The following is a 27808-nucleotide window of genomic DNA, read 5'->3' on the forward strand; positions in this document are numbered from 1 at the left end:
GACCAGGTTTGCACACACTGCAGCAGGGATTTTGGCCCACTCCTCCATACAGACCTTCTCCAGATCCTTCAGGTTTCGGGGCTGTCGCTGGGCAATACGGACTTTCAGCTCCCTCCAAAGATTTTCTATTGGGTTCAGATCTGGAGACTGGCTAGGCCACTCCAGGACCTTGAGATGCTTCTTACGGAGCCACTCCTTAGTTGCCCTGGCTGTGTGTTTCGGGTCGTTGTCATGCTGGAAGACCCAGCCACGACCCATCTTCAATGCTCTTACTGAGGGAAGGAGGTTGTTGGCCAAGATCTCGCGATACATGGCCCCATCCATCCTCCCCTCAATACGGTGCAGTCGTCCTGTCCCCTTTGCAGAAAAGCATCCCCAAAGAATGATGTTTCCACCTCCATGCTTCACGGTCGGGATGGTGTTCTTGGGGTTGTACTCATCCTTCTTCTTCCTCCAAACACGGGCGAGTGGAGTTTAGACCAAAAAGCTCTATTTTTGTCTCATCAGACCACATGACCTTCTCCCATTCCTCCTCTGGATCATCCAGATGGTCATTGGCAAACTTCAGACAGGCCTGGACATGCGCTGGCTTGAGCAGGGGGACCTTGCGTGCGCTGCAGGATTTTAATACATGACAGCGTAGTGTGTTACTAATGGTTTTCTTTGAGACTGTGGTCCCAGCTCTCTTCAGGTCATTGACCAGGTCCTGCCGTGTAGTTCTGGGCTGATCCCTCACCTTCCTCATGATCATGAGGTGAGATCTTGCATGGAGCCCCAGACCGAGGGTGATTGACCGTCATCTTGAACTTCTTCCATTTTCTAATAATTGCGCCAACTGTTGTTGCCTTCTCACCAAGCTGCTTGCCTATTGTCCTGTAGCCCATCCCAGCCTTGTGCAGGTCTACAATTTTATCCCTGATGTCCTTACACAGCTCTCTGGTCTTGGTCATTGTGGAAAGGTTGGAGTCTGTTTAATTGAGTGTGTGGACAGGTGTCTTTTATACAGGTAACAAGTTCAAACAGGTGCAGTTAATACAGGTAATGAGTGGAGAACAGGAGGGCTTCTTAAAGAAAAACTAACAGGTCTGTGAGAGCGGAATTCTTACTGGTTGGTAGGTGATCAAATACTAATGTCATGCAATAAAATGCAAATTAATTACTTAAAAATCATACAATGTGATTTTCTGGATTTTTGTTTTAGATTCCGTCTCTCACAGTTGAAGTGTACCTATGATAAAAATGACAGACCTCTACATGCTTTGTAAGTAGGAAAACCTGCTAAATCGGCAGTGTATCAAATACTTGTTCTCCCCACTGTACATCAATATTATTCTCTGAGGCTACCTGGAACATGTCCCAGTCCGCGTGATCAAAGCAATCTTGAAGCGTCGATTCCGATTGGGCAGACCAAAGTTGAATAGTCCTTAGCACGGCTAATTCCTGTTTGAGTCAGATATTCCGAAAGGAGGGTGGGGAGGACCTTGTATGCATCGCGGAAGTTAGAGTAGCAGTGATCCACTGTTTTTCCAGCGCGAGTGCTACAGTTGATTTGCTGTTAGAATTTAGGCAGTCTTGTTCTCAGATTAGCTTAGTTAAAATCCCCAGCTACAATAAATGCATCCTCAGGATATATGGTTTCCAGTTTGCATAGAGTCCATTGAAGTTCCTTGAGGGCCATCGTGGTATCAGCTTGAGGGGGGATATACACGGCTGTGACAATAACCGAAGAGAATTATCTTGGAAGATAATACGGTCGGATTCTGATTGTGAGGATTTCTTGGTCAGGTGAACAAAAGGAGTTCCTGTATGTTGTTACAATTACACCATGAGTCGTTAATCATGAAAAACATACACCCCCGCCCTTCTTCCCGGAGAGATGTTTATTCCTGTCAGCGCGATGCACAAAGAATCCAGGTGTCTGTACCGACTCCAACAGCATATACCCAGAGAGCCATGTTTCCGTGAAACAGAGTATGTTACAATCCCTGATGTCTCTCTGGAAAGCAACCCTTGCCCTGATTTCATCGAGCTTGTTATTTAGAGACTGGACATTAGCGAGTAATATACTCAGAAGCGGTGGGTGGTGTGTGCGCTTCCGAAGTCTGACCAGAAGACCGCTCCGTCTACCTCTTCTCTGGCAGCGTTGTTTTGGCTCAGCCTCTGGAATCAGTTCAAATGCCCTGGGTAGTTCGGACAAAGGATACGCTTCAGGAAATTCATATTCCTGGTTGTACTGCTGGTAAGTTTACGTCGCTCTGATATCCAATAGTTCTTCCCGGCTGTATGTAATAACACTTAGGATTTTCTGGGCTAACAATGTAAGAAATAATACCAAAAAACTAAATACTGCAAAGCTTCCTAAGGATTAGAAGCGAGGCAGCCCTCTCTGTCGGCGCCATCTTGATGATTCTGACGCTCAGAACTAAAGTTTCATGTAATTGGTCAGCTGCTCGATTAAAAGGCCAGTGGAGTTAAAAACATAATTTCCTGTATTTTTAAAAAGATATTTCCACACTGAGGTCGAAATAACTCTGAAATTGTGAACATGATAATGCCCTTTTTGTGTAAGTGTTTCCTAACGCCCACATGATCAACATTTCAATGACCAAAGGCTCAGGGAAATAAATAATAAATAAAAAAAATATATTCATTAAATAAACACACAGATGTATTAGTGATGATTTAAACATACATTTAAAAAGACTTCATGGGGCTTTATGTTCTGGGTCCATACATAGAGGACATGTTAAGAGGTCAAAAAATGCTAGAATGAAGAGCGAAACCGGAATGAGGAGTCCACCCTCCCTCTTTTCAAGTTATGGGCTGAATGTCCCCTTCTCTTCCTAAATATGAAAAGATGTTAACACCTGCTAAATCTTGATTTGTCTAAATAACACAGGAACTCCTGCTCCTTTCAGCCTGACAGATTCTATTGTTTCACGAGAGATTACTCATAACGTAGTTTCGCATAGCCACTCCTCCAAACCACGTTGTTGTCACTTATAGTGGGTCTCTATTTTCATTATTTGAATTTGAATATTATTTTGCACATACAGATGTAGGATCTTAATTTGAGCCAGTTTGCTACAGCAGGAACATAATTATGCAGCCACAGAATGTGAATTATAATTAAAGGACATTTTTGTAAGGGTTGATAAATAATTCGTTAGGGCATATCAAGTCTGAAATTTCAAAGTGGAAATTACAAACTTTTGAATCCTTTTTAAAACTCAAATACACTACATGTTTGCATTTCCTGCTCTTCAGGAAAATTCTCAGCAACAAAAGAGTGATCAAATTAAGATCCTACATCTGTATGCATCCAGTTACTATGCTGTTTGGAATAATATGGTACAGTTCATGTCCTCTAACCTTTCCCTCTATGTGTCTTTTTCTTTGTTTCTCTGTAGGTGTGGTGCAGGAAAGCCAAACAGCAGCTCCAAGCAGCAGCAGAGACAGAGCTGATAGAGTGGGGGGAGGGGGACCATGAGGAGGAGTTCTCCCCCAGCGGAGCCGGGGCCAGTCCCAGAGTCCTCAACCCCCTGAGGCTATTCGCTAGGGGGGTCCCTGGAGCTGTCGGGCCATCCAGCCTTAAACACAACCCCATCAGGGACATGACATACCTAGAGAACATGGAGGACTTCTGGGATTGGTTATCCAACCAAACAGATGTTCAGGCCAGCCTGGCCAGAACCAAGCGACGACCCATCATCAAGACAGGCAAGTTTAAGAAGATGTTTGGTTGGGGAGACTTCCATTCCAACATTAAGACTGTCAAACTCAACCTGCTGATCACCGGGAAGATCGTGGACCACGGTAACGGAACGTTCAGCGTTTACTTCCGCCATAACTCCACTGGACTGGGGAACGTGTCGGTGAGTCTGGTGCCGCCGTCTAAAGTGGTGGAGTTTGAGATGGCTCAGCAGTACACACTGGAGACAAAAGACTCTAAAGCTTTCAACTGTCGTATCGAGTATGAGAAGACGGACCGCAACAAGAAGACGGCTCTGTGCAGCTTCGACTCCTCCAAGGTGTGTTACCAGGAACAGACACAGAGCCACGTCTCCTGGCTCTGCTCCAAGCCCTTTAAAGTCATCTGCATCTACATCGCCTTCTACAGCGTGGACTACAAACTGGTGCAGAAGGTCTGCCCGGACTACAACTACCATAGTGACACTCCCTACTCCTCCACTGGCTGAAGCTCTGCCGGACTACAACTACCATAATGACACTCCCTACTCTTCCACTGGCTGAAGGTCTGGCAGACTACAACTACCATAATGACACTCCCTACTCTTCCACTGGCTGAAGGTCTGGCAGACTACAACTACCATAATGACACTCCCTACTCTTCCACTGGCTGAAGGTCTGGCAGACTACAACTACCATTATGACACTCCCTACTCTTCCACTGGCTGAAGGTCTGCCGGACTACAACTACCATAATGACACTCCCTACTCCTCCACTGGCTGAAGGTCTGCCGGACTACAACTACCATAATGACACTCCCTACTCCTCCACTGGCTGAAGGTCTGCCGGACTACAACTACCATAATGACACTCCCTACTCCTCCACTGGCTGAAGGTCTGCCGGACTACAACTACCATAATGACACTCCCTACTCTTCCACTGGCTGAAGGTCTGCCCGGACTACAACGACCATAATGACACTCCCTACTCTTCCACTGGCTGAAGGTCTGCCCGGACTACAACGACCATAATGACACTCCCTACTCTTCCACTGGCTGAAGGTCTGCCGGACTACAACTACCATAATGACACTCCCTACTCTTCCACTGGCTGAAGGTCTGCCGGACTACAACTACCATAATGACACTCCCTACTCTTCCACTGACTGAAGGTCTGCCGGACTACAACTACCATAATGACACTCCCTACTCTTCCACTGACTGAAGGTCTGCCGGACTACAACTACCATAATGACACTCCCTACTCTTCCACTGGCTGAAGGTCTGCCGGACTACAACTACCATAATGACACTCCCTACTCTTCCACTGACTGAAGGTCTGCCGGACTACAACTACCATAATGACACTCCCTACTCTTCCACTGACTGAAGGTCTGCCGGACTACAACTACCATAATGACACTCCCTACTCTTCCACTGGCTGAAGGTCTGCCGGACTACAACTACCATAATGACACTCCCTACTCCTCCACTGGCTGATCCCGTCTGTAGCATGTACCTGGATCTCCCATAGAGTTAGTTTGACCAAAGTATGACCAACCCTGGTTCTGTTCCGGTTGACCGTAGACCGTTGGGGCCGACTGTTCTGTTAGTTTGACCACAATATGGCCAACCAGTCTGTTAGTTTGACCACAATATGGCCTACCCTGGTCGACCATTCTCTTAGTTTGAATATAATATGACCAACCCTGGCCGACTGTTCTGTTAGTTTGACCACAATATGGCCAACCAGTCTGTTAGTTTGACCACAATATGACCTACACTGGTCGACCATTCTCTTAGTTTGACCACAATATGACCAATCCTGGAAGACCGTTCTGTTAGTTTGTCCACAATATGACCAATCCTGGTTCGATTGGCCTAACCAATCCTTCTGTTCCTCCTCATCACCACAATGTGTTCTCAGTAAATCCCAGTCCTTTAGAACAGTCCAGATGTGTGGTATTGGGGTAGACCATAGACTCTCACCACTGCATGACACCCTGCAGACCTGTACAACAATGTTAACGTCAAATCACATTTTATTGGTCACATATACAGTTGAAGTCAGAAGTTTACATACACCTTAGCCAAATACATTTAAACTCAGTTTTTCACAATTCCTGACATTTACTCCAAGTAAAAATTCCCTGTCTTAGGTCAGTTAGGATCACCACTTTATTTTAAGAATGTGAAATGTCAGAATAATAGTAGAGAGAATGATTTATTTCAGCTTTCATTTCTTTCATCACATTCCCAGTGTGTCAGAAGTTTACATACACTCAATTATTATTTGGTAGCATTGCCTTTAAATAGTTTAACTTGGGTCAAACGTTTCGGGTAGCCTTCCACAAGCTTCGGGTAGCCTTCCATAAGTTGGGTGAATTTTGGCCGATTCCTCCTGACAGAGCTGGTGTAACTGAGTCAGGTTTGTAGGCCTCCTTGCTCCTTGCTCGCACACACTTTTTTTTTACACCTCCAATTGACTCAAATTATGTCAATTAGCCTATCAGAAACTTCTAAAGCCATGACGTCATTTTCTGGAATTTTCCAAGCTGTTTAATGGCACAGTCAACTTAGTGTATGTAAACTTCTGACCCACTGGAATTGTGATACAGTGAATTATAAGTGAAATAATCTGTCTGTAAACAATTGTTGGAAAAATTACTTGTGTTATGCACAAAGTAGATGTCCTTAATCGACTTGCCAAAACTATAGTTTGTTAAAACTTCTTATGGCTGCAATCGCGTTAACGGGATGATATGACAACAGCCAGTGAAAGTGCAGGGCGCCAAATTCAAACAACAGAAATCTCATAATTAACATTCCTCAAACATACATGTATCTTATACCATTTTAAAGGTAATCTTGTTGTTAATCCCACCACAGTGTCCGATTTCAAATAGGCTTTTCAGCGAAAGCACCACAAACAATTATGTTAGGTCACCATCAACTCACAGAAAAATTCAGCCATTTTTCCAGCCAAAGAGAGGAGTCACAAAAAGCACAAATAGAGATAAAATTAATCACTAACCTTTGATGATCTTCATCACATGACACTCATAGGACTTCATGTTACACAATACATATGTCTTGTTCGATTAAGTTCATATTTATATCCAAAAACCTCCGTTTACATTGGCGCCATGTTCAGAAATGCCTCCAAAATATCCGGAGAAATTGCAGAGAGCCACGTCAAATAACAGAAATACTCATCATAAACTTTGATGAAAGATACAAGTTTTACATAGAATTAAAGATACACTTGTTCTTAATGCAACCGCTGTGTCAGATTTCAAAAAGCTTTACGGCAAAACACAATATTCAATAATCTGAAAACAGCGTTCAGCCACAAAAGCAAGCCATACAGTTCCCCGCCAAATTGTCCAGTCAACAAAACTCATAAAAAGCATTATAAATCTTTACTTACCTTTGCTGATCTTTGTTGGAATGCACTCCCAGGACTCCCACTTCCACAAGAAATTTTAGTTTTTTTCGGTAATGTCCATCATTTATGTCCAAATAACTATTTTTGTAGCGTGTTTGGTAAACAAATCCAACGTCAGGGAAGCACGTTCACTAAAACCTGACGAAGTGTCCAAAAGTTCCGTAACAGTCCGTAGAAACATGTCAAACGATGTATTGAATCAATCTTTAGAATATTTTTTACATAAATCTTGAATAACGTTCCAACCGGAGAATTACATTGACTTCAGATGAGCGATGGAACAGAGCTCCCTCTCATGTGAACGCACGCGCATGGTCAAAGAATGGTCAGGTCATGGCAGACCTGACTAATTCCCCTCTAATTCGGCCCCCCTTCACAGTAGAGGCATCAGACAAGGTTCTACAGACTGTTGACATCTAGTGGAAGCCGTAGGAAGTGCAAACTCATCCATATCTCACTGTGATTTCAACAGGATCTTGGTTGAAAATCGACCATCCTCAGAATTTCCACTTCCTGTTTAGATTTTTTCTCAGGTTTTTGCCTGCCATATGAGTTCTGTTATACTCACAGGCATAATTCAAACAGTTTTAGAAACTTCAGAGTGTTTTCTATCCAATACTAATAATAATATGCATATATTAGCAACTATGACTGAGGAGCAGGCTGTTTACTCTGGGCACCTCTGTGCACCTTTCATCCAAGCTACTCAATACTGCCCCTGCAGCCATAAAAAGTTAACAAGAAATTTGTGGAGTGGTTGAAAAACGAGTTTTAATGATTCCGACCTAAGTGTATGTAAACTTCCGACTTCAACTGTATATAACAACAGGAGTTATAGAACAGGTGTCTGATAACAATAGAAGATACAGGACAGGTGTCTGATAACAATAGAAGATACAGGACAGGTGTCTGATAACAATAGAAGATACAGGACAGGTGTCTGATAACAATAGAAGATACAGGACAGATATATAACAGGAGTAACAGGACAGATATATAACAGGAGTTATAGGACAGGTGTCTGATAACAATAGAAGATAGAGGACAGATATACACTACAGTTCAAAAGTTTGGGTCACTTAGAAATGTTCTTGTTTTTGAAAGAAAAGCACATTTTTATTTGTCCATTAAAATAACATCAAATTGATCAGAAATACAGTGTAGACATTGATGTTGTAAATGACCATTGTAGCTGGAAACAGCATATTTTTTATGGAACAGAATATCTATCTATAGCCGTACAGAGGCCCATTATCAGCAACAATCACTCCTGTGTTCCAATGGCACATTGTGTTAGCTAATCCAAGTTTATCATTTTAAAAGGCTAATTGATCATTAGAAAACCCTTTTGCAATTATGTTAGCACAGCTGAATACTTTTGTGCTGATTAAAGAAGCAATAAAACTGGCCTTTAGACTAGTTGAGTATCTGGAGCATCAGCATTTGTGGGTTCGATTAGAGGCTCAAAATGGCTAGAAACAAAGACCTTTCTTCTGAAACTCATCAGTCTGTTCTTGTTCTGAGAAATGAAGGCTATTCCATGCGAGAAATTGCCAAGAAACTGAAGATCTCGTACAACACTGTTTCCTACTCCCTTTCACAGAACAGCGCAAACTGGCTCTAACCAGAAAAGAAAGACGAGTGGGAGGCCCCACTGAGCAAGAGGACAAGTACATCAGCGTGTCTAGTTTGAGAAACAGACAGTTGAGGACTTGTGAGACGTCTGTTTCTCAAACTAGACACGCTAATGTACTCCATTAACATTTGTTAGAGAGGGGAATGATCATTTACTATGTGACGGAGGAAACTAAATGCTCCAAGTTAAAATACTTATTTTCTGGAATGATAACATGCCAGTGATCATGAAGATAAACTGGAGATATTGTGAGATATGACAGGAGGTGTGTGGGGTAGTCCTGATGTTACATGTCTGCTCTTAAGGACACACATGCCCTTGAGAGTTATTTCCCCAAACTCTCAAAACACTGACAATAATTAAGACAGACGGTACTCTGTGCGCTGCAGTAATGTTGCTTTCCCTCTTCACACACTAGACTGCCTCCTCCTAGGCAGAAGGATAAAGGCTCTGGGATTCAATGTTCTCAAATGTCCAAAACTGAAGGAAAATCTTCAATATAGTGTTTTGTTTTATAACAAATGTTTAGAATGGGCAGAACCAGAGCATTAGGGTTCTCATAGTTCTGTCCTTTATTAACATACTGGGCCATAGTTCTGTCCACCCTGTAGGACCACAGCTCTGTCCTTTATTAACATACTGGGCCATAGTTCTGTCCACCCTGTAGGACCACAGCTCTGTCCTGTATAAACATACTGGGCCATAGTTCTGTCCACCCTGTAGGACCACAGCTCTGTCCTGTATAAACATACTGGGCCATAGTTCTGTCCACCCTGTAGGACCACAGCTCTGTCCTGTATAAACATACTGGGCCATAGTTCTGTCCACCCTGTAGGACCACAGCTCTGTCCTTTATAAACATACTGGGCCATAGTTAGATGTTTAGAATGGGCAGAACCAGAGCATTAGGATTCTCATGTTCTCATAGTTCTGTCCTTTATAAACATACTGGGCCATAGCTAGATGTTTAGAATGGGCAGAACCAGAGCATTAGGATTCTCATGTTCTCATAGTTCTGTCCTTTATTAACATACTGGGCCATAGCTAGATGTTTAGAATGGGCAGAACCAGAGCATTAGGATTCTCATGTTCTCATAGTTCTGTCCTTTATTAACATACTGGGCCATAGCTAGATGTTTAGAATGGGCAGAACCAGAGCATTAGGATTCTCATGTTCTCATAGTTCCATCGTGAAATATAGGTGTCTAGGCTGCTAGGGCATGTGCCTTTCACCTCATGTAATGTACAGTGCCTTTCAAAAGTATTCAGACCCCTTCGATTTCTTCACATTTATTGTGTTACAAAGTGAGATTAAAATGTATTTCATTGTCAACAATCTACTCAAAACAGTCTGTCAAAGTGTAATAAAAATGTGATAACTAAATATATGTTAATTGCATAAGTATTCAGCCCCTTTGTTTTGGCCTAAATTAGTTCAGGAGTAAAATTTGACTTAACAAATCACATTAGAAATGATATGGACTCACTCTGTGTGAAATAATAGGGGTTGACATGATTTGTGAATGACTAACCCGTCCTCTGTCCCTCATACATACATCTGTCCCTTAGTCAACTATTGAATTTCAAGCACAACTACAAAGACCAGGGAGCTTTTGGAAAGCCTCATAAAGAACCACAGTGATTGGCAGATGGGTAAAAATAACAAATCAGACATTGAATATCTCTTTAAACATGGTCATGTTAATTATTATGCTGTGGATTATGTATTAAACCACCCAGAACACATCAAAGATGCAGTTGGCCTTCTGAACTGAGCTACAGGAGTGAAACTGCTCAGGGATGTTACCATGAGGCCATTGGTGATTTTAAAACAGTTAGAGTTCAATGGCTGTGATGAGAGAAATGATGAACAGAAAATAAGAATACAAAAATAAAAAATATTCCAAAACATGCATCTTGTTTCAAGGCACTAAAGTAATAATGCAAAAAAAAAACAAGGCAAAGGAATAAATTGTTTGGCCTAAATACAAATCCAACACTGAGTAACTGCCTCCTTATTTTCAAACATGGTGGTGTCTGCATTATGTTATGGGTATGCTTGTCTTTGGCAAGGACAAGGGAGTTTTTAGGATAAAAATAAATGGAATAGAGCTAAGCACAGGCAAAATCCTAGAGGAAAACCTGCTTCAGTCTGCTTTCCAACAGACACTGGGAGAGAAATTAACCTTTCAGCAGGACAATAACCTAAAACACAAGGCCAAATCTACACTGGAGTTGCTTACCAAGAAGCCAGTGAATATTCCAGAGTGGCCAAGTTACAGTTTTGACCTTATTCTGCTTAAAAATCTATGGCAAGACTTGAAAAATTAGGAAAAGAATAATGGGCACAATTCAGGTGTGTGGAGCTCTTGGAGACTGACCCAGAATGTGAGAAGTAGAGGGCATGGCAGGGGCAGATGTAACAGAAAGACTCACAGCTCTTGGAGACTGACCCAGAATGTGAGAAGTAGAGGGCATGGCAGGGGCAGATGTAACAAAGACTCACAGATCTTGGAGACTGACCCAGAATGTGAGAAGTAGAGGGCATGGCAGGGGCAGATGTAACAGAAAGACTCACAGCTCTTGGAGACTGACCCAGAAAGTGAGAAGTAGAGGGTGTGGCAGGGGCAGATGTAACAGAAAGACTCACAGCTGTAATCACTGCCAAATGTGTTTCTAACATGTATTGATTCATGGAGCTTAAAAATAAGTCTTTCACTTTGACTTGACAGAATATTTTGTTGACTGCTGACAAAAAAATTACAATTAAATGCATTTTAATCCCACTTTGTAAAAATAACATGTGAAGAAATCCAAGGGTTATGAGTACTTTTGCAAGGCACTGTATGTCAATCACTGGAGTCAGACGTGTTGGTTGAGTCTTAAAAACTGTAAATTAAACTCTAACATTATACAAATGACAATAACTGTATTATAATGAGCAAACTAAATCTAACTTAATCTATGTTAATATTTTAGTTCTAATCCTTTGTGCAATGCAAAGTGTGTTCTGTATTTGTCTGTCTCAGTAAAGATACTATATAAGTGTTTACATATGGCCTAACAATAAATTATGTCCATTTTTTTATATTTTCCATAAATATAGATGTGAATTGTTCCTTAGTTTGTGTTTGGCAGCAATATCAAGTAGACATAGCCACATGTTCATTGCTATTTACTGCGGAGATGACATTATTAGGCTATTATTTATGTGTTGCTTGCTTCATCTTGTTTCTAGTTATTGTTATGTAAGATAGACAATAGGATTTATTTTATGTGCATAGTGTAAGTCAAATGTTAAATATTTACTTTAAGGGATTGTTTTATAAAAATTACAATAAAATCTATTTAGGTTTTTATGACATTAAACATGAACTTAGCACACGGAATGAGGTGGAATTGGTTATTTTTCTGCTTACTGTAAACTATGACGATTTCTAGCAATGGAATATGTTTCTAAAGTATGTTTTATTTTATTTGCTATAAATAGTTGTCCAGAAGAAAGGTGTGATGAACTCATTATAGTTCCCCTTCAGGAACCCTCCCATCAGGATCATCTGATTCCTCTGACACTGCAGCCAACACACTGCAGCCAACACACTGCAGCCAACACACTGCAGCCAACACACTGCAGCCAACACACTGCAGCCAACACACTGCAGCCAACACACCAGAGCCAACACACCAGAGCCAACACACCAGAGCCAACACACTGCAACCAACACACCAGAGCCAACACACCAGAGCCAACACACCAGAGCCAACACACCAGAGCCAACACACCAGAGCCAACACACCAGAGCCAACACACTGCAGCCAACACACTGCAGCCAACACACCGCAGCCAACACACCGCAGCCAACACACCGCAGCCAACACACCGCAGCCAACACACTGCAGCCAACACACTGCAGCCAACACACTGCAGCCAACACACCGCAGCCAACACACCAGAGCCAACACACCAGAGCCAACACACCAGAGCCAACACAGTGCAGCCAACACACCGCAGCCAACACACCGCAGCCAACACACCGCAGCCAACACACCGCAGCCAACACACCGCAGCCAACACACCGCAGCCAACACACCGCAGCCAACACACCGCAGCCAACACACCGCAGCCAACACACCGCAGCCAACACACCGCAGCCAACACACCGCAGCCAACACAGTGCAGCCAACACACCGCAGCCAACACACCAGAGCCAACACACTACAGCCAACACACCAGAGCCACTGCGGTGTGTTGGCTGTGGTTAAAGAGCTCTATTCAATCTGCATCACTGACGTGTTCTGTGTGGCTCAATTTGTAGAGCATGGTGCTTGCAACGGCAGTGTTGTGGGTTCGATTCCCACGGTGGACCACTATGAAAATGTATGCTTTTACTACTGTAGTATCTCTGAATCAGAGAGTCTGCTAAATGACTCACTACTGTAGTATCTCTGAATCAGAGAGTCTGCTAAATGACTCACTACTGTAGTGGCTCTGGATCAGAGAGTCTGCTAAATGACTCACTACTGTAGTGGCTCTGGATCAGAGAGTCTGCTAAATGACTCACTACTGTAGTGGCTCTGGATCAGAGAGTCTGCTAAATGACTCACTACTGTAGTGGCTCTGGATCAGAGAGTCTGCTAAATGACTCACTACTGTAGTGGCTCTAGATCAGAGAGTCTGCTAAATGACTCACTACTGTAGTGGCTCTGGATCAGAGAGTCTGCTAAATGACTCACTACTGTAGTGGCTCTGGATCAGAGAGTCTGCTAAATGACTCACTACTGTAGTGGCTCTGGATAAGAGAGTGCTAAATGACTCACTACTGTAGTGGCTCTGGATCAGAGAGTCTGATCAATGACTCACTACTGTAGTGGCTCTGGATAAGAGAGTGCTAAATGACTCACTACTGTAGTGGCTCTGGATCAGAGTCTGCTAAATGACTCACTACTGTAGTGGCTCTGAATCAGAGAGTCTGCTAAATGACTCACTACTGTAGTGGCTCTGAATCAGAGAGTCTGCTAAATTACTCACTACTGTAGTGGCTCTGAATCAGAGAGTCTGCTAAATGACTCACTACTGTAGTGGCTCTGAATCAGAGAGTCTGCTAAATGACTCACTACTGTAGTGGCTCTGAATCAGAGAGTCTGCTAAATGACTCACTACTGTAGTGGCTCTGAATCAGAGAGTCTGCTAAATGACTCACTACTGTAGTGGCTCTGGATCAGAGAGTCTGCTAAATGACTCACTACTGTAGTGGCTCTGGATCAGAGAGTCTGCTAAATGACTCACTACTGTAGTGGCTCTGAATCAGAGAGTCTGCTAAATGACTCACTACTGTAGTGGCTCTGGATCAGAGAGTCTGCTAAATGACTCACTACTGTAGTGGCTCTGGATCAGAGAGTCTGCTAAATGACTCACTACTGTAGTGGCTCTAGATCAGAGAGTCTGCTAAATGACTCACTACTGTAGTGGCTCTGGATCAGAGAGTCTGCTAAATGACTCACTACTGTAGTGGCTCTGGATCAGAGAGTCTGCTAAATGACTCACTACTGTAGTGGCTCTGGATAAGAGAGTCTGCTAAATGACTCACTACTGTAGTGGCTCTGGATCAGAGAGTCTGATCAATGACTCACTACTGTAGTGGCTCTGGATCAGAGTCTGCTAAATGACTCACTACTGTAGTGGCTCTGAATCAGAGAGTCTGCTAAATGACTCACTACTGTAGTGGCTCTGAATCAGAGAGTCTGCTAAATGACTCACTACTGTAGTGGCTCTGAATCAGAGAGTCTGCTAAATGACTCACTACTGTAGTGGCTCTGGATCAGAGAGTCTGCTAAATGACTCACTACTGTAGTGGCTCTGGATCAGAGAGTCTGCTAAATGACTCACTACTGTAGTGGCTCTGGATCAGAGAGTCTGCTAAATGACTCACTACTGTAGTGGCTCTGGATCAGAGAGTCTGCTAAATGACTCACTACTGTAGTGGCTCTGGATCAGAGAGTCTGCTAAATGACTCACTACTGTAGTGGCTCTGGATCAGAGAGTCTGCTAAATGACTCACTACTGTAGTGGCTCTGGATAAGAGAGTCTGCTAAATGACTCACTACTGTAGTGGCTCTGGATCAGAGAGTCTGATCAATGACTCACTACTGTAGTGGCTCTGGATCAGAGTCTGCTAAATGACTCACTACTGTAGTGGCTCTGAATCAGAGAGTCTGCTAAATGACTCACTACTGTAGTGGCTCTGAATCAGAGAGTCTGCTAAATGACTCACTACTGTAGTGGCTCTGAATCAGAGAGTCTGCTAAATGACTCACTACTGTAGTGGCTCTGAATCAGAGAGTCTGCTAAATGACTCACTACTGTAGTGGCTCTGAATCAGAGAGTCTGCTAAATGACTCACTACTGTAGTGGCTCTGAATCAGAGAGTCTGCTAAATGACTCACTACTGTAGTGGCTCTGGATCAGAGAGTCTGCTAAATGACTCACTACTGTAGTGGCTCTGGATCAGAGAGTCTGCTAAATGACTCACTACTGTAGTGGCTCTGGATCAGAGAGTCTGCTAAATGACTCACTACTGTAGTGGCTCTGGATCAGAGAGTCTGCTAAATGACTCACTACTGTAGTGGCTCTAGATCAGAGAGTCTGCTAAATGACTCACTACTGTAGTGGCTCTGGATCAGAGAGTCTGCTAAATGACTCACTACTGTAGTGGCTCTGGATCAGAGAGTCTGCTAAATGACTCACTACTGTAGTGGCTCTGGATAAGAGAGTCTGCTAAATGACTCACTACTGTAGTGGCTCTGGATCAGAGAGTCTGATCAATGACTCACTACTGTAGTGGCTCTGGATCAGAGTCTGCTAAATGACTCACTACTGTAGTGGCTCTGAATCAGAGAGTCTGCTAAATGACTCACTACTGTAGTGGCTCTGAATCAGAGAGTCTGCTAAATGACTCACTACTGTAGTGGCTCTGAATCAGAGAGTCTGCTAAATGACTCACTACTGTAGTGGCTCTGGATCAGAGAGTCTGCTAAATGACTCACTACTGTAGTGGCTCTGGATCAGAGAGTCTGCTAAATGACTCACTACTGTAGTGGCTCTGGATCAGAGAGTCTGCTAAATGACTCACTACTGTAGTGGCTCTGGATCAGAGAGTCTGCTAAATGACTCACTACTGTAGTGGCTCTGGATCAGAGAGTCTGCTAAATGACTCACTACTGTAGTGGCTCTGGATCAGAGAGTCTGCTAAATGACTCACTACTGTAGTGGCTCTGGATAAGAGAGTCTGCTAAATGACTCACTACTGTAGTGGCTCTGGATCAGAGAGTCTGATCAATGACTCACTACTGTAGTGGCTCTGGATCAGAGTCTGCTAAATGACTCACTACTGTAGTGGCTCTGAATCAGAGAGTCTGCTAAATGACTCACTACTGTAGTGGCTCTGAATCAGAGAGTCTGCTAAATGACTCACTACTGTAGTGGCTCTGAATCAGAGAGTCTGCTAAATGACTCACTACTGTAGTGGCTCTGAATCAGAGAGTCTGCTAAATGACTCACTACTGTAGTGGCTCTGAATCAGAGAGTCTGCTAAATGACTCACTACTGTAGTGGCTCTGAATCAGAGAGTCTGCTAAATGACTCACTACTGTAGTGGCTCTGGATCAGAGAGTCTGCTAAATGACTCACTACTGTAGTGGCTCTGGATCAGAGAGTCTGCTAAATGACTCACTACTGTAGTGGCTCTGGATCAGAGAGTCTGCTAAATGACTCACTACTGTAGTGGCTCTGGATCAGAGAGTCTGCTAAATGACTCACTACTGTAGTGGCTCTGGATCAGAGAGTCTGCTAAATGACTCACTACTGTAGTGGCTCTGGATCAGAGAGTCTGCTAAATGACTCACTACTGTAGTGGCTCTGGATCAGAGAGTCTGATCAATGACTCACTACTGTAGTGGCTCTGGATCAGAGTCTGCTAAATGACTCACTACTGTAGTGGCTCTGAATCAGAGAGTCTGCTAAATGACTCACTACTGTAGTGGCTCTGAATCAGAGAGTCTGCTAAATGACTCACTACTGTAGTGGCTCTGAAGCAGAGAGTCTGCTAAATGACTCACTACTGTAGTGGCTCTGAATCAGAGAGTCTGCTAAATGACTCACTACTGTAGTGGCTCTGAATCAGAGAGTCTGCTAAATGACTCACTACTGTAGTGGCTCTGAATCAGAGAGTCTGCTAAATGACTCACTACTGTAGTGGCTCTGGATCAGAGAGTCTGCTAAATGACTCACTACTGTAGTGGCTCTGGATCAGAGAGTCTGCTAAATGACTCACTACTGTAGTGGCTCTGGATCAGAGAGTCTGCTAAATGACTCACTACTGTAGTGGCTCTGGATCAGAGAGTCTGCTAAATGACTCACTACTGTAGTGGCTCTGGATCAGAGAGTCTGCTAAATGACTCACTACTGTAGTGGCTCTGGATCAGAGAGTCTGCTAAATGACTCACTACTGTAGTGGCTCTGGATCAGAGAGTGCTAAATGACTCACTACTGTAGTGGCTCTGGATCAGAGAGTCTGCTAAATGACTCACTACTGTAGTGGCTCTGGATCAGAGAGTCTGCTAAATGACTCACTACTGTAGTGGCTCTGGATCAGAGAGTCTGATCAATGACTCACTACTGTAGTGGCTCTGGATCAGAGTCTGCTAAATGACTCACTACTGTAGTGGCTCTGAATCAGAGAGTCTGCTAAATGACTCACTACTGTAGTGGCTCTGAATCAGAGAGTCTGCTAAATGACTCACTACTGTAGTGGCTCTGAATCAGAGAGTCTGCTAAATGACTCACTACTGTAGTGGCTCTGGATCAGAGAGTCTGCTAAATGACTCACTACTGTAGTGGCTCTGAATCAGAGAGTCTGCTAAATGACTCACTACTGTAGTGGCTCTGAATCAGAGAGTCTGCTAAATGACTCACTACTGTAGTGGCTCTGGATCAGAGAGTCTGCTAAATGACTCACTACTGTAGTGGCTCTGGATCAGAGAGTCTGCTAAATGACTCACTACTGTAGTGGCTCTGAATCAGAGAGTCTGCTAAATGACTCACTACTGTAGTGGCTCTGGATCAGAGAGTCTGCTAAATGACTCACTACTGTAGTGGCTCTGGATCAGAGAGTCTGCTAAATGACTCACTACTGTAGTGGCTCTGGATCAGAGAGTCTGCTAAATGACTAACTACTGTAGTGGCTCTGGATCAGAGAGTCTGCTAAATGACTCACTACTGTAGTGGCTCTGGATCAGAGAGTCTGATCAATGACTCACTACTGTAGTGGCTCTGGATCAGAGTCTGCTAAATGACTCACTACTGTAGTGGCTCTGAATCAGAGAGTCTGCTAAATGACTCACTACTGTAGTGGCTCTGAATCAGAGAGTCTGCTAAATGACTCACTACTGTAGTGGCTCTGAATCAGAGAGTCTGCTAAATGACTCACTACTGTAGTGGCTCTGGATCAGAGAGTCTGCTAAATGACTCACTACTGTAGTGGCTCTGGATCAGAGAGTCTGCTAAATGACTCACTACTGTAGTGGCTCTGAATCAGAGAGTCTGCTAAATGACTCACTACTGTAGTGGCTCTGGATCAGAGAGTCTGCTAAATGACTCACTACTGTAGTGGCTCTGGATCAGAGAGTCTGCTAAATGACTCACTACTGTAGTGGCTCTGGATCAGAGAGTCTGCTAAATGACTCACTACTGTAGTGGCTCTGGATCAGAGAGTCTGCTAAATGACTCACTACTGTAGTGGCTCTGGATCAGAGAGTCTGCTAAATGACTCACTACTGTAGTGGCTCTGGATCAGAGAGTCTGCTAAATGACTCACTACTGTAGTGGCTCTGGATCAGAGAGTCTGCTAAATGACTCACTACTGTAGTGGCTCTGGATAAGAGAGTCTGCTAAATGACTCACTACTGTAGTGGCTCTGGATCAGAGAGTCTGATCAATGACTCACTACTGTAGTGGCTCTGGATCAGAGTCTGCTAAATGACTCACTACTGTAGTGGCTCTGAATCAGAGAGTCTGCTAAATGACTCACTACTGTAGTGGCTCTGAATCAGAGAGTCTGCTAAATGACTCACTACTGTAGTGGCTCTGAATCAGAGAGTCTGCTAAATGACTCACTACTGTAGTGGCTCTGAATCAGAGAGTCTGCTAAATGACTCACTACTGTAGTGGCTCTGAATCAGAGAGTCTGCTAAATGACTCACTACTGTAGTGGCTCTGGATCAGAGAGTCTGCTAAATGACTCACTACTGTAGTGGCTCTGGATCAGAGAGTCTGCTAAATGACTCACTACTGTAGTGGCTCTGGATCAGAGAGTCTGCTAAATGACTCACTACTGTAGTGGCTCTGAATCAGAGAGTCTGCTAAATGACTCACTACTGTAGTGGCTCTGGATCAGAGAGTCTGCTAAATGACTCACTACTGTAGTGGCTCTGGATCAGAGAGTCTGCTAAATGACTCACTACTGTAGTGGCTCTGGATCAGAGAGTCTGCTAAATGACTCACTACTGTAGTGGCTCTGGATCAGAGAGTCTGCTAAATGACTCACTACTGTAGTGGCTCTGGATAAGAGAGTCTGCTAAATGACTCACTACTGTAGTGGCTCTGGATCAGAGAGTCTGATCAATGACTCACTACTGTAGTGGCTCTGGATCAGAGTCTGCTAAATGACTCACTACTGTAGTGGCTCTGAATCAGAGAGTCTGCTAAATGACTCACTACTGTAGTGGCTCTGAATCAGAGAGTCTGCTAAATGACTCACTACTGTAGTGGCTCTGAATCAGAGAGTCTGCTAAATGACTCACTACTGTAGTGGCTCTGAATCAGAGAGTCTGCTAAATGACTCACTACTGTAGTGGCTCTGAATCAGAGAGTCTGCTAAATGACTCACTACTGTAGTGGCTCTGGATCAGAGAGTCTGCTAAATGACTCACTACTGTAGTGGCTCTGGATCAGAGAGTCTGCTAAATGACTCACTACTGTAGTGGCTCTGGATCAGAGAGTCTGCTAAATGACTCACTACTGTAGTGGCTCTGGATCAGAGAGTCTGCTAAATGACTCACTACTGTAGTGGCTCTGGATCAGAGAGTCTGCTAAATGACTCACTACTGTAGTGGCTCTGGATCAGAGAGTCTGCTAAATGACTCACTACTGTAGTGGCTCTGGATCAGAGAGTCTGCTAAATGACTCACTACTGTAGTGGCTCTGGATCAGAGAGTCTGCTAAATGACTCACTACTGTAGTGGCTCTGGATCAGAGAGTCTGATCAATGACTCACTACTGTAGTGGCTCTGGATCAGAGAGTCTGATCAATGACTCACTACTGTAGTGGCTCTGGATCAGAGAGTCTGCTAAATGACTCACTACTGTAGTGGCTCTGAATCAGAGAGTCTGCTAAATGACTCACTACTGTAGTGGCTCTGAATCAGAGAGTCTGCTAAATGACTCACTACTGTAGTGGCTCTGAATCAGAGAGTCTGCTAAATGACTCACTACTGTGGTGGCTCTGAATCAGAGAGTCTGCTAAATGACTCACTACTGTAGTGGCTCTGAATCAGAGAGTCTGCTAAATGACTCACTACTGTAGTGGCTCTGAATCAGAGAGTCTGCTAAATGACTCACTACTGTAGTGGCTCTGAATCAGAGAGTCTGCTAAATGACTCACTACTGTGGTGGCTCTGGATCAGAGAGTCTGCTAAATGACTCACTACTGTAGTGGCTCTGAATCAGAGAGTCTGCTAAATGACTCACTACTGTAGTGGCTCTGAATCAGAGAGTCTGCTAAATGACTCACTACTGTAGTGGCTCTGAATCAGAGAGTCTGCTAAATGACTCACTACTGTAGTGGCTCTGAATCAGAGAGTCTGCTAAATGACTCACTACTGTAGTGGCTCTGGATCAGAGAGTCTGCTAAATGACTCACTACTGTAGTGGCTCTGAATCAGAGAGTCTGCTAAATGACTCACTACTGTAGTGGCTCTGAATCAGAGAGTCTGCTAAATGACTCACTACTGTAGTGGCTCTGGATCAGAGAGTCTGCTAAATGACTCACTACTGTAGTGGCTCTGGATCAGAGAGTCTGCTAAATGACTCACTACTGTAGTGGCTCTGGATCAGAGAGTCTGCTAAATGACTCACTACTGTAGTGACTCTGGATCAGAGAGTCTGCTAAATGACTCACTACTGTAGTGGCTCTGGATCAGAGAGTCTGCTAAATGACTCACTACTGTAGTGACTCTGGATCAGAGAGTCTGCTAAATGACTCACTACTGTAGTGACTCTGGATCAGAGAGTCTGCTAAATGACTCACTAATGACTCTGGATCAGAGAGTATAACACATGTAAATGTTGTGGATAGAAATATAAGGCCACAAGGCCACAACAGCCCATCTGATGATGTTACAAGGCCACAACAGCCCACACGTGGTCCCGTGTGGCTCAGTTGGTAGAGCATGGCACTTGCAACGCCAGGGTTGTGGGTTCATTCCCCACGGGGGGACCAGGATGAATATATATGAACTTCCCAATTTGTAAGTCGCTCTGGATAAGAGCGTCTGCTAAATGACTTAAATGTAAATGTACAAGGGCCACAACAGCCCATTTGATGATGTACAAGGCCACAACAGCCCATCTGATGATGTACAAGGGCCACAACAGCCCATCTGATGATGTACAAGGCCACAAAGCCATCTGATGATGTACAAGGCCACAAAGCCATCTGATGATGTACAAGGCCACAAAGCCATCTGATGATGTACAAGGCCACAACAGCCCATCTGATGAGTGCCTTCTATTTCCAGTGTTCCAGTTTAAAACCGAAGATGAGAGGTTGAGAGGTATGGAGAGTATTAATACCAAGATCACAGCTGTGGAGAGAACAGAGGAGGAGAGACAACAGAGGAGGAGAGACAACAGAGGAGGAGAGACAACAGAGGAGGAGAGACAACAGAGGAGGAGAGACAACAGAGGAGGAGAGACAACAGAGGAGGAGAGACAACAGAGGAGGAGAGACAACAGAGGAGACGAGACAACAGAGGAGACGAGACAACAGAGGAGACGAGACAACAGAGGAGACGAGACAGCAGAGGAGGCGAGACAGCAGAGGAGGCGAGACAGCAGAGGAGGCGAGACAACAGAGGAGGCGAGACAACAGAGGAGGCGAGACAACAGAGGAGGCGAGACAACAGAGGAGGCGAGACAACAGAGGAGGAGAGGAGAGACAACAGAGGAGAGACAACAGAGGAGGAGAGACAACAGAGGAGACGAGACAACAGAGGAGGAGAGACAACAGTGGAGGAGAGACAACAGTGGAGGAGAGACAACAGTGGAGGAGAGACAACAGAGGAGGAGAGACAACAGAAGAGGAGAGACAACAGAAGAGGAGAGACAACAGAAGAGGAGAGACAACAGAGGAGGAGAGACAACAGAGGAGGAGAGACAACAGAGGAGGAGAGACAACAGAGGAGGAGAGACAACAGAGGAGGAGAGACAACAGAGGAGGAGAGACAACAGAGGAGACGAGACAACAGAGGAGACGAGACAACAGAGGAGACGAGACAACAGAGGAGACGAGACAACAGAGGAGACGAGACAACAGAGGAGACGAGACAACAGAGGAGGAGAGACAACAGAGGAGGAGAGACAACAGAGGAGGAGAGACAACAGAGGAGGAGAGACAACAGAGGAGGAGAGACAACAGAGGAGGAGAGACAACAGAGGAGGAGAGACAACAGAGGAGACAACAGAGGAGACAACAGAGGAGACAACAGAGGAGACAACAGAGGAGACACAACAGAGGAGGAGAGACAACAGAGGAGGAGAGACAACAGAGTAGGAGAGACAACAGAGTAGGAGAGACAACAGAGTAGGAGAGACAACAGAGGAGACGAGACAGCAGAGGAGACGAGACAGCAGAGGAGACGAGACAGCAGAGGAGACGAGACAGCAGAGGAGACGAGACAACAGAGGAGGCGAGACAACAGAGGAGGCGAGACAACAGAGGAGACGAGACAACAGAGGAGACGAGACAACAGAGGAGACGAGACAACAGAGGAGACGAGACAACAGAGGAGACGAGACAACAGAGGAGACGAGACAACAGAGGAGACGAGACACAACAGAGGAGACGAGACACAACAGAGGAGACGAGACACAACAGAGGAGACGAGACACAACAGAGGAGACGAGACACAGCAGAGGAGACGAGACACAGCAGAGGAGGCGAGACAGCAGAGGAGGCGAGACAACAGAGGAGGCGAGACAACAGAGGAGGCGAGACAACAGAGGAGGCGAGACAACAGAGGAGGAGAGACAACAGAGGAGGAGAGACAACAGAGGAGGAGAGACAACAGAGGAGACAAGACAACAGAGGAGACAGAGGAGAAGAGAGAACAGAGGAGACAGAGGAGAAGAGAGAACAGAGGAGAAGAGAGAACAGAGGAGACGAGAGAACAGAGGAGACGAGAGAACAGAGGAGACGAGAGAACAGAGGAGACAGAGGAGAAGAGAGAACAGAGGAGACAGAGGAGAAGAGAGAACAGAGGAGACAAGACAGCAGAGGAGACAAGACAGCAGAGGAGACAAGACAGCAGAGGAGACAAGACAGCAGAGGAGACAAGACAGCAGAGGAGACAAGACAGCAGAGGAGACAAGACAGCAGAGGAGAAGAGAGAACAGAGAGAACAGAGTAGAGGAGAGAAAAGCCAAGGAGAGGGGCGTTCTTGGAGCATCGTGGAGTCTCACCGCAGAGGAAGATGTATTTGAAACACTAGCCAGGCTCCACACTGTTCACTTTAATTAGCATGATTCAGGGTCTAGAGCAGATGAAAGTCAAGCTTCTCAGGTGTTTTCCCAGCAGAAGTGTTGCTCTCAGAAGGGTTAGGGTTAGGGTTACACTGTTCTCATCATTAGCTCCAGCTATAAAGACAGAAACGTGTTGATGGTCACGCTGTTCATTGAAGATGTGTCATTTCTAAACATTGTTTCCTGAGCATAACAAGTCAAAACAAGTCATGGTGAGGAGCTTTAATCATAGAAAACACCAGACACACTCATTACACACCTTCTTTCCTGTGACAGATCAATGAAGCCAAGGTCCACCAGGGATCTATAGAGTTCTAAAACTATAACCCATTCAAATTAGTTGCACGTTCCATATTACTATTCAACTCAGAATGTTCTGCTGTACTCAGTGTCTCAAGTACAGCAGCATACCACCCTGCATCCCACTGTTGACTTGCTTCTGAAGCTAAGCAGGATTGGTCTTGGTCAGTCCCTGGATGGGAGACCAGATGCTGCTGGAAGTGGTGTTGGAGGGCCAGAAGGGGGCTCCCCTTTCCTCAAGTCAAAAAAAAAAGAGTAATATCCTAATGCCCCAGGGCAGTGATTAGGGACACTACCCTGTGTAGGGTGCTGTCTTTCAGATGGGACATTAAACAGGTGTCCTGACTCTCTGTGCTCACTAAAGATCCCACTTATCGTAAGAGTAGGGGTGTTAACCCCGGTGTCCTGACTTAATTCCCAATCTGGTCCTCATACCATCATGGCCACCTAATCATCCCCAGCTTCCAATTGGCTCAAACTATTCCCCAGGTCGTTGCTGTAAATGAGAATGTGTTCTCAGTCAATTTACCTGGCTAAATGAAGAAATCTTTACTGAATTTAATCAAATGCTATTGAAAGATGAAGTCCTGTAACCATGATGGACATTATGCTAATTATGGAAAGGAATAAGTACAACAAACTAAACTGAACAAAAAGAGAAACGCAACATGCAACAATTTCAAGGATTTTACCGAGTTACACTTCATAGGAGGAAATCAGTCAATAGAAAATTCATTAGGCTCTAATTTATACATTTCACATGACTGGGCAGGAACGCATCCATGGCTGGGCCTGGGAGGGCATAGGTCCACCCACTGGGGAGCCAGGCCCAGACAATCAGAATTAGTTTGTCCACACAAAATGGCTTTATTACGGACAGAAATACTCTTCAGCACCCCCCTCCTCAGACGATCCCACAGGTGTAGAAGCCGGATGTGGAGGTCCTGGGCTGGCGTGGTTAAACATCGTCTGCAGTTGTGGTTAGATGGTTAGATGTACTGCCAAATTCTCTAAAACAACTTTGGAGGCGGCTTATGGTAGAGAAATGAACATACATCATCTGGCAACAGCTGTTGGACATTCCTGCAGTCAACATGCCAATTGCAACCTCCCTCAAAATTGGAGACATCAATGGCATTGTGTTGTGTATTTATTACGGATCCCCATAAGCTGCGGCCAAGGCAGCAACTACTCTTCCTGGGGTCCAGAAAAATTAAGGCAGTTTATACAATTTTAAAAACATTACAGTACATTCAGACTATGTGCCCTCAGGCCCCTACTCCACCACTATCACAAACTCGGCAAACAAAGAAACGTCCTCTCACTGTCAACTACGTTTATTTTCAGCAAACGTAACGTGTAAATATTTGTATGAACATAAGTACCATGTACCTGTCCCGCAGGTGTGATGTTCGGATGTACCGATCCTGTGCAGGTGTTGTTACACGTGGTCTGCCACTGGAAGGACAATCAGCTGTCCGTCCTGTCTCCCTGTACGGCTGTCTTAGGTGTCTCACAGTACGTACATTGCAATTTATTGCCCTGGCCACATCTGCATATGCTATCATGTGTGTTTGTGTTGCTTCACAGTCCCCGCTGTTCCATAAGATGTTTTTTAAAATCTGATTCTACTGTTGCATCAGTTACCTGATGTGGAATACAGTTCCATGTAGTCATCTATGTAGTACTGTGCACCTCCCATAGTCTGTTCTGGACTTGGGGACTGTGAAGAGACCTCTGGTAGCATGTCTTGAGGGGTATGCATGGGTGTCTGAGCTGTGTGCTAGTAGTTCAAACAGACAGCTCGGTGCATTCAACATGTCAATACCTCTCATAAATGCAAGTAGTGATAAAGTCAATCTCTCCACTTTCAGCCAGGAGAGATTGACTTGCATATTACTAACTTCACTAGGGTAGGGGGCAGCATTCGGAATTTTGGATGAAAAGCGTGCCCAACTTAATCTGCCTGCTACTCAGCCATAAAAGCTAGAATATGCATATAATTAGTAGATTTGGATAGACAACACTCTGAAGTTTCAAAAAATGTTTGAATGATGTCTGTGAGTATAACATAACTCATATGGCAGGCAAAAACCTGAGAAAAATTCCAACCAGGAAGTGGGAAATCTGAGGTTTGTAGTTTTTCAACTCATTGCCTATCAAATATACAGTGTCTATGGGGTCCTATTGTACTTCCTAAGGCTTCCACTAGATGTCAACAGTCTGTAGAACCTTGTTTGAGGCTTCTACTGTGAGGTGGGGGCGAATGAGAGGGAATTGAGTAAGGTCTCTCCCAGAGTGCCATGAGCTGACCATGCGCGTTCACGTGAGAGTTAGCTTGCGTTCCATTGCATTTCTGAAGACAAAGGAATTCTCCGGTTGGAACATTATTGAAGATTTATGTCATCCTAAAGATTGATTCTATACATCGTTTGACATGTTTCTATGGACTGTAACAGAACTTTTTGACTTTTTGTCTGCACCTAGTGATCGCGCCTCATGAATTTTGATTACTGGGCTAAACGCGCGAACAACAAGGAGGTATTTGGACTTCATCGAACAAAACAAACATTTATTGTGGAACTGCGATTCCTGGGAGTGCATTCTGATGAAGATCATCAAAGGTAAGTGAATATTTATAATGCTATTCTGACATCTGTTGACTCCACAACATGGCGGATATCTGTTTGGGTTGTGTTGGTCTCTGAGCGCTGTACTCAGATTATTGCATGGTGTGCTTTTTCGAAATCTGACACAGCGGTTGCATTAAGGAGAAGTGGATCTAAAATTCCATGCATAACAGTTGTATCTTTTAGCAATGTTTATTATGAGTATTCCTGTAAATTGATGTGGCTCTCTGCAAAATCACCGGATGTTTTGGAACTACTGAACGTAACACTTCAATGTAAAATAAGATTTTTGGATATAAATATGAACTTTACCGAACAAAATACATGTATTGTGTAACGTGAAGTCCTATGAGTGTCATCTCATGAAGATCATCAAAGGTTAGTGATTCATTATCTCTATTTCTGCTTTTTGTTACTCCTCTCTTTGGCTGGAAAAATGGCTGTGTTATTCTGTGACTAGGTGCTGACCTAACATAATCGTTTGGTGTGCTTTCGTTGTAAAGCCTTTTTGAAATTGGACACTGTGGCTGGATTTACAACAAGTGTATCTTTAAAATGGTCTAAAATACTTGTATGTTTGAGGAATTTTAATTATGGGATTTCTGTTGTTTTGAATTTGGCGCCCTGCAGTTTCACTGGCTGTTGACGAGGTGAGGCGCTGCTGTCCCTAGAGAGGTTAATGTTAGCTCTCTGTGTACATCCAAGGGCCAGCGTGCTTCCCAGGTGCGACAAAACTAGGGCCTGTAGGACCTGCCTTGTTGATAGTGTTGTTAAGAAGGTAGAAACTAGGGCCTGTAGGACCTGCCTTGTTGATAAGAAGGTAGACACTAGGGCCTGTAGGACCTGCCTTGTTGATAGTGTTGTTAAGAAGGTAGAAACTAGGGCCTGTAGGACCTGCCTTGTTGATAGTGTTGTTAAGAAGGTAGAAACTAGGGCCTGTAGGACCTGCCTTGTTGATAGTGTTGTTAAGAAGATAGAGCAGTGCTTTATTATGGACATACTTTTCCCCGTCTTAGCTACTGTTGTATCAATGTTTAGACAATTTTTTTATTTCACCTTTATTTAACCAGGTAGGCTAGTTGAGAACAAGTTCTCATTTACAACTGCGACCTGGCCAAGATAAAGCAAAGCAGTGCGACAAAAACAAAAACACAGAGTTACACATAAACAAACGTACAGTCAATAACACAAAATAAAAATATATGCAAGAGTAGGGAGGTAGGCAATAAATAGGCCCTAGAGGTGAAAA

General features: G+C 44.2%; 1 protein-coding gene across 1 annotated transcript in view; it reads left to right on the forward strand.

Moving 5' to 3' along the window:
* Positions 1 to 12159, forward strand: part of LOC139539135 (neurexophilin-2-like) — a 37352-nt gene extending 25193 nt beyond the window's left edge. Inside the window, exon 3 of the mRNA XM_071341942.1 lies at positions 3411 to 12159. Within this exon, the coding sequence (XP_071198043.1) occupies positions 3411 to 4199 (789 nt within the window). The 3' untranslated portion in view covers positions 4200 to 12159. The remainder of the gene's footprint in view (positions 1 to 3410) is intronic.
* The last annotated feature ends 15649 nt before the right edge of the window (positions 12160 to 27808 follow it).

Source organism: Salvelinus alpinus, chromosome 14 (assembly GCF_045679555.1).
Source record: "Salvelinus alpinus chromosome 14, SLU_Salpinus.1, whole genome shotgun sequence".
NCBI classification, from domain to species: domain Eukaryota; kingdom Metazoa; phylum Chordata; class Actinopteri; order Salmoniformes; family Salmonidae; genus Salvelinus; species Salvelinus alpinus.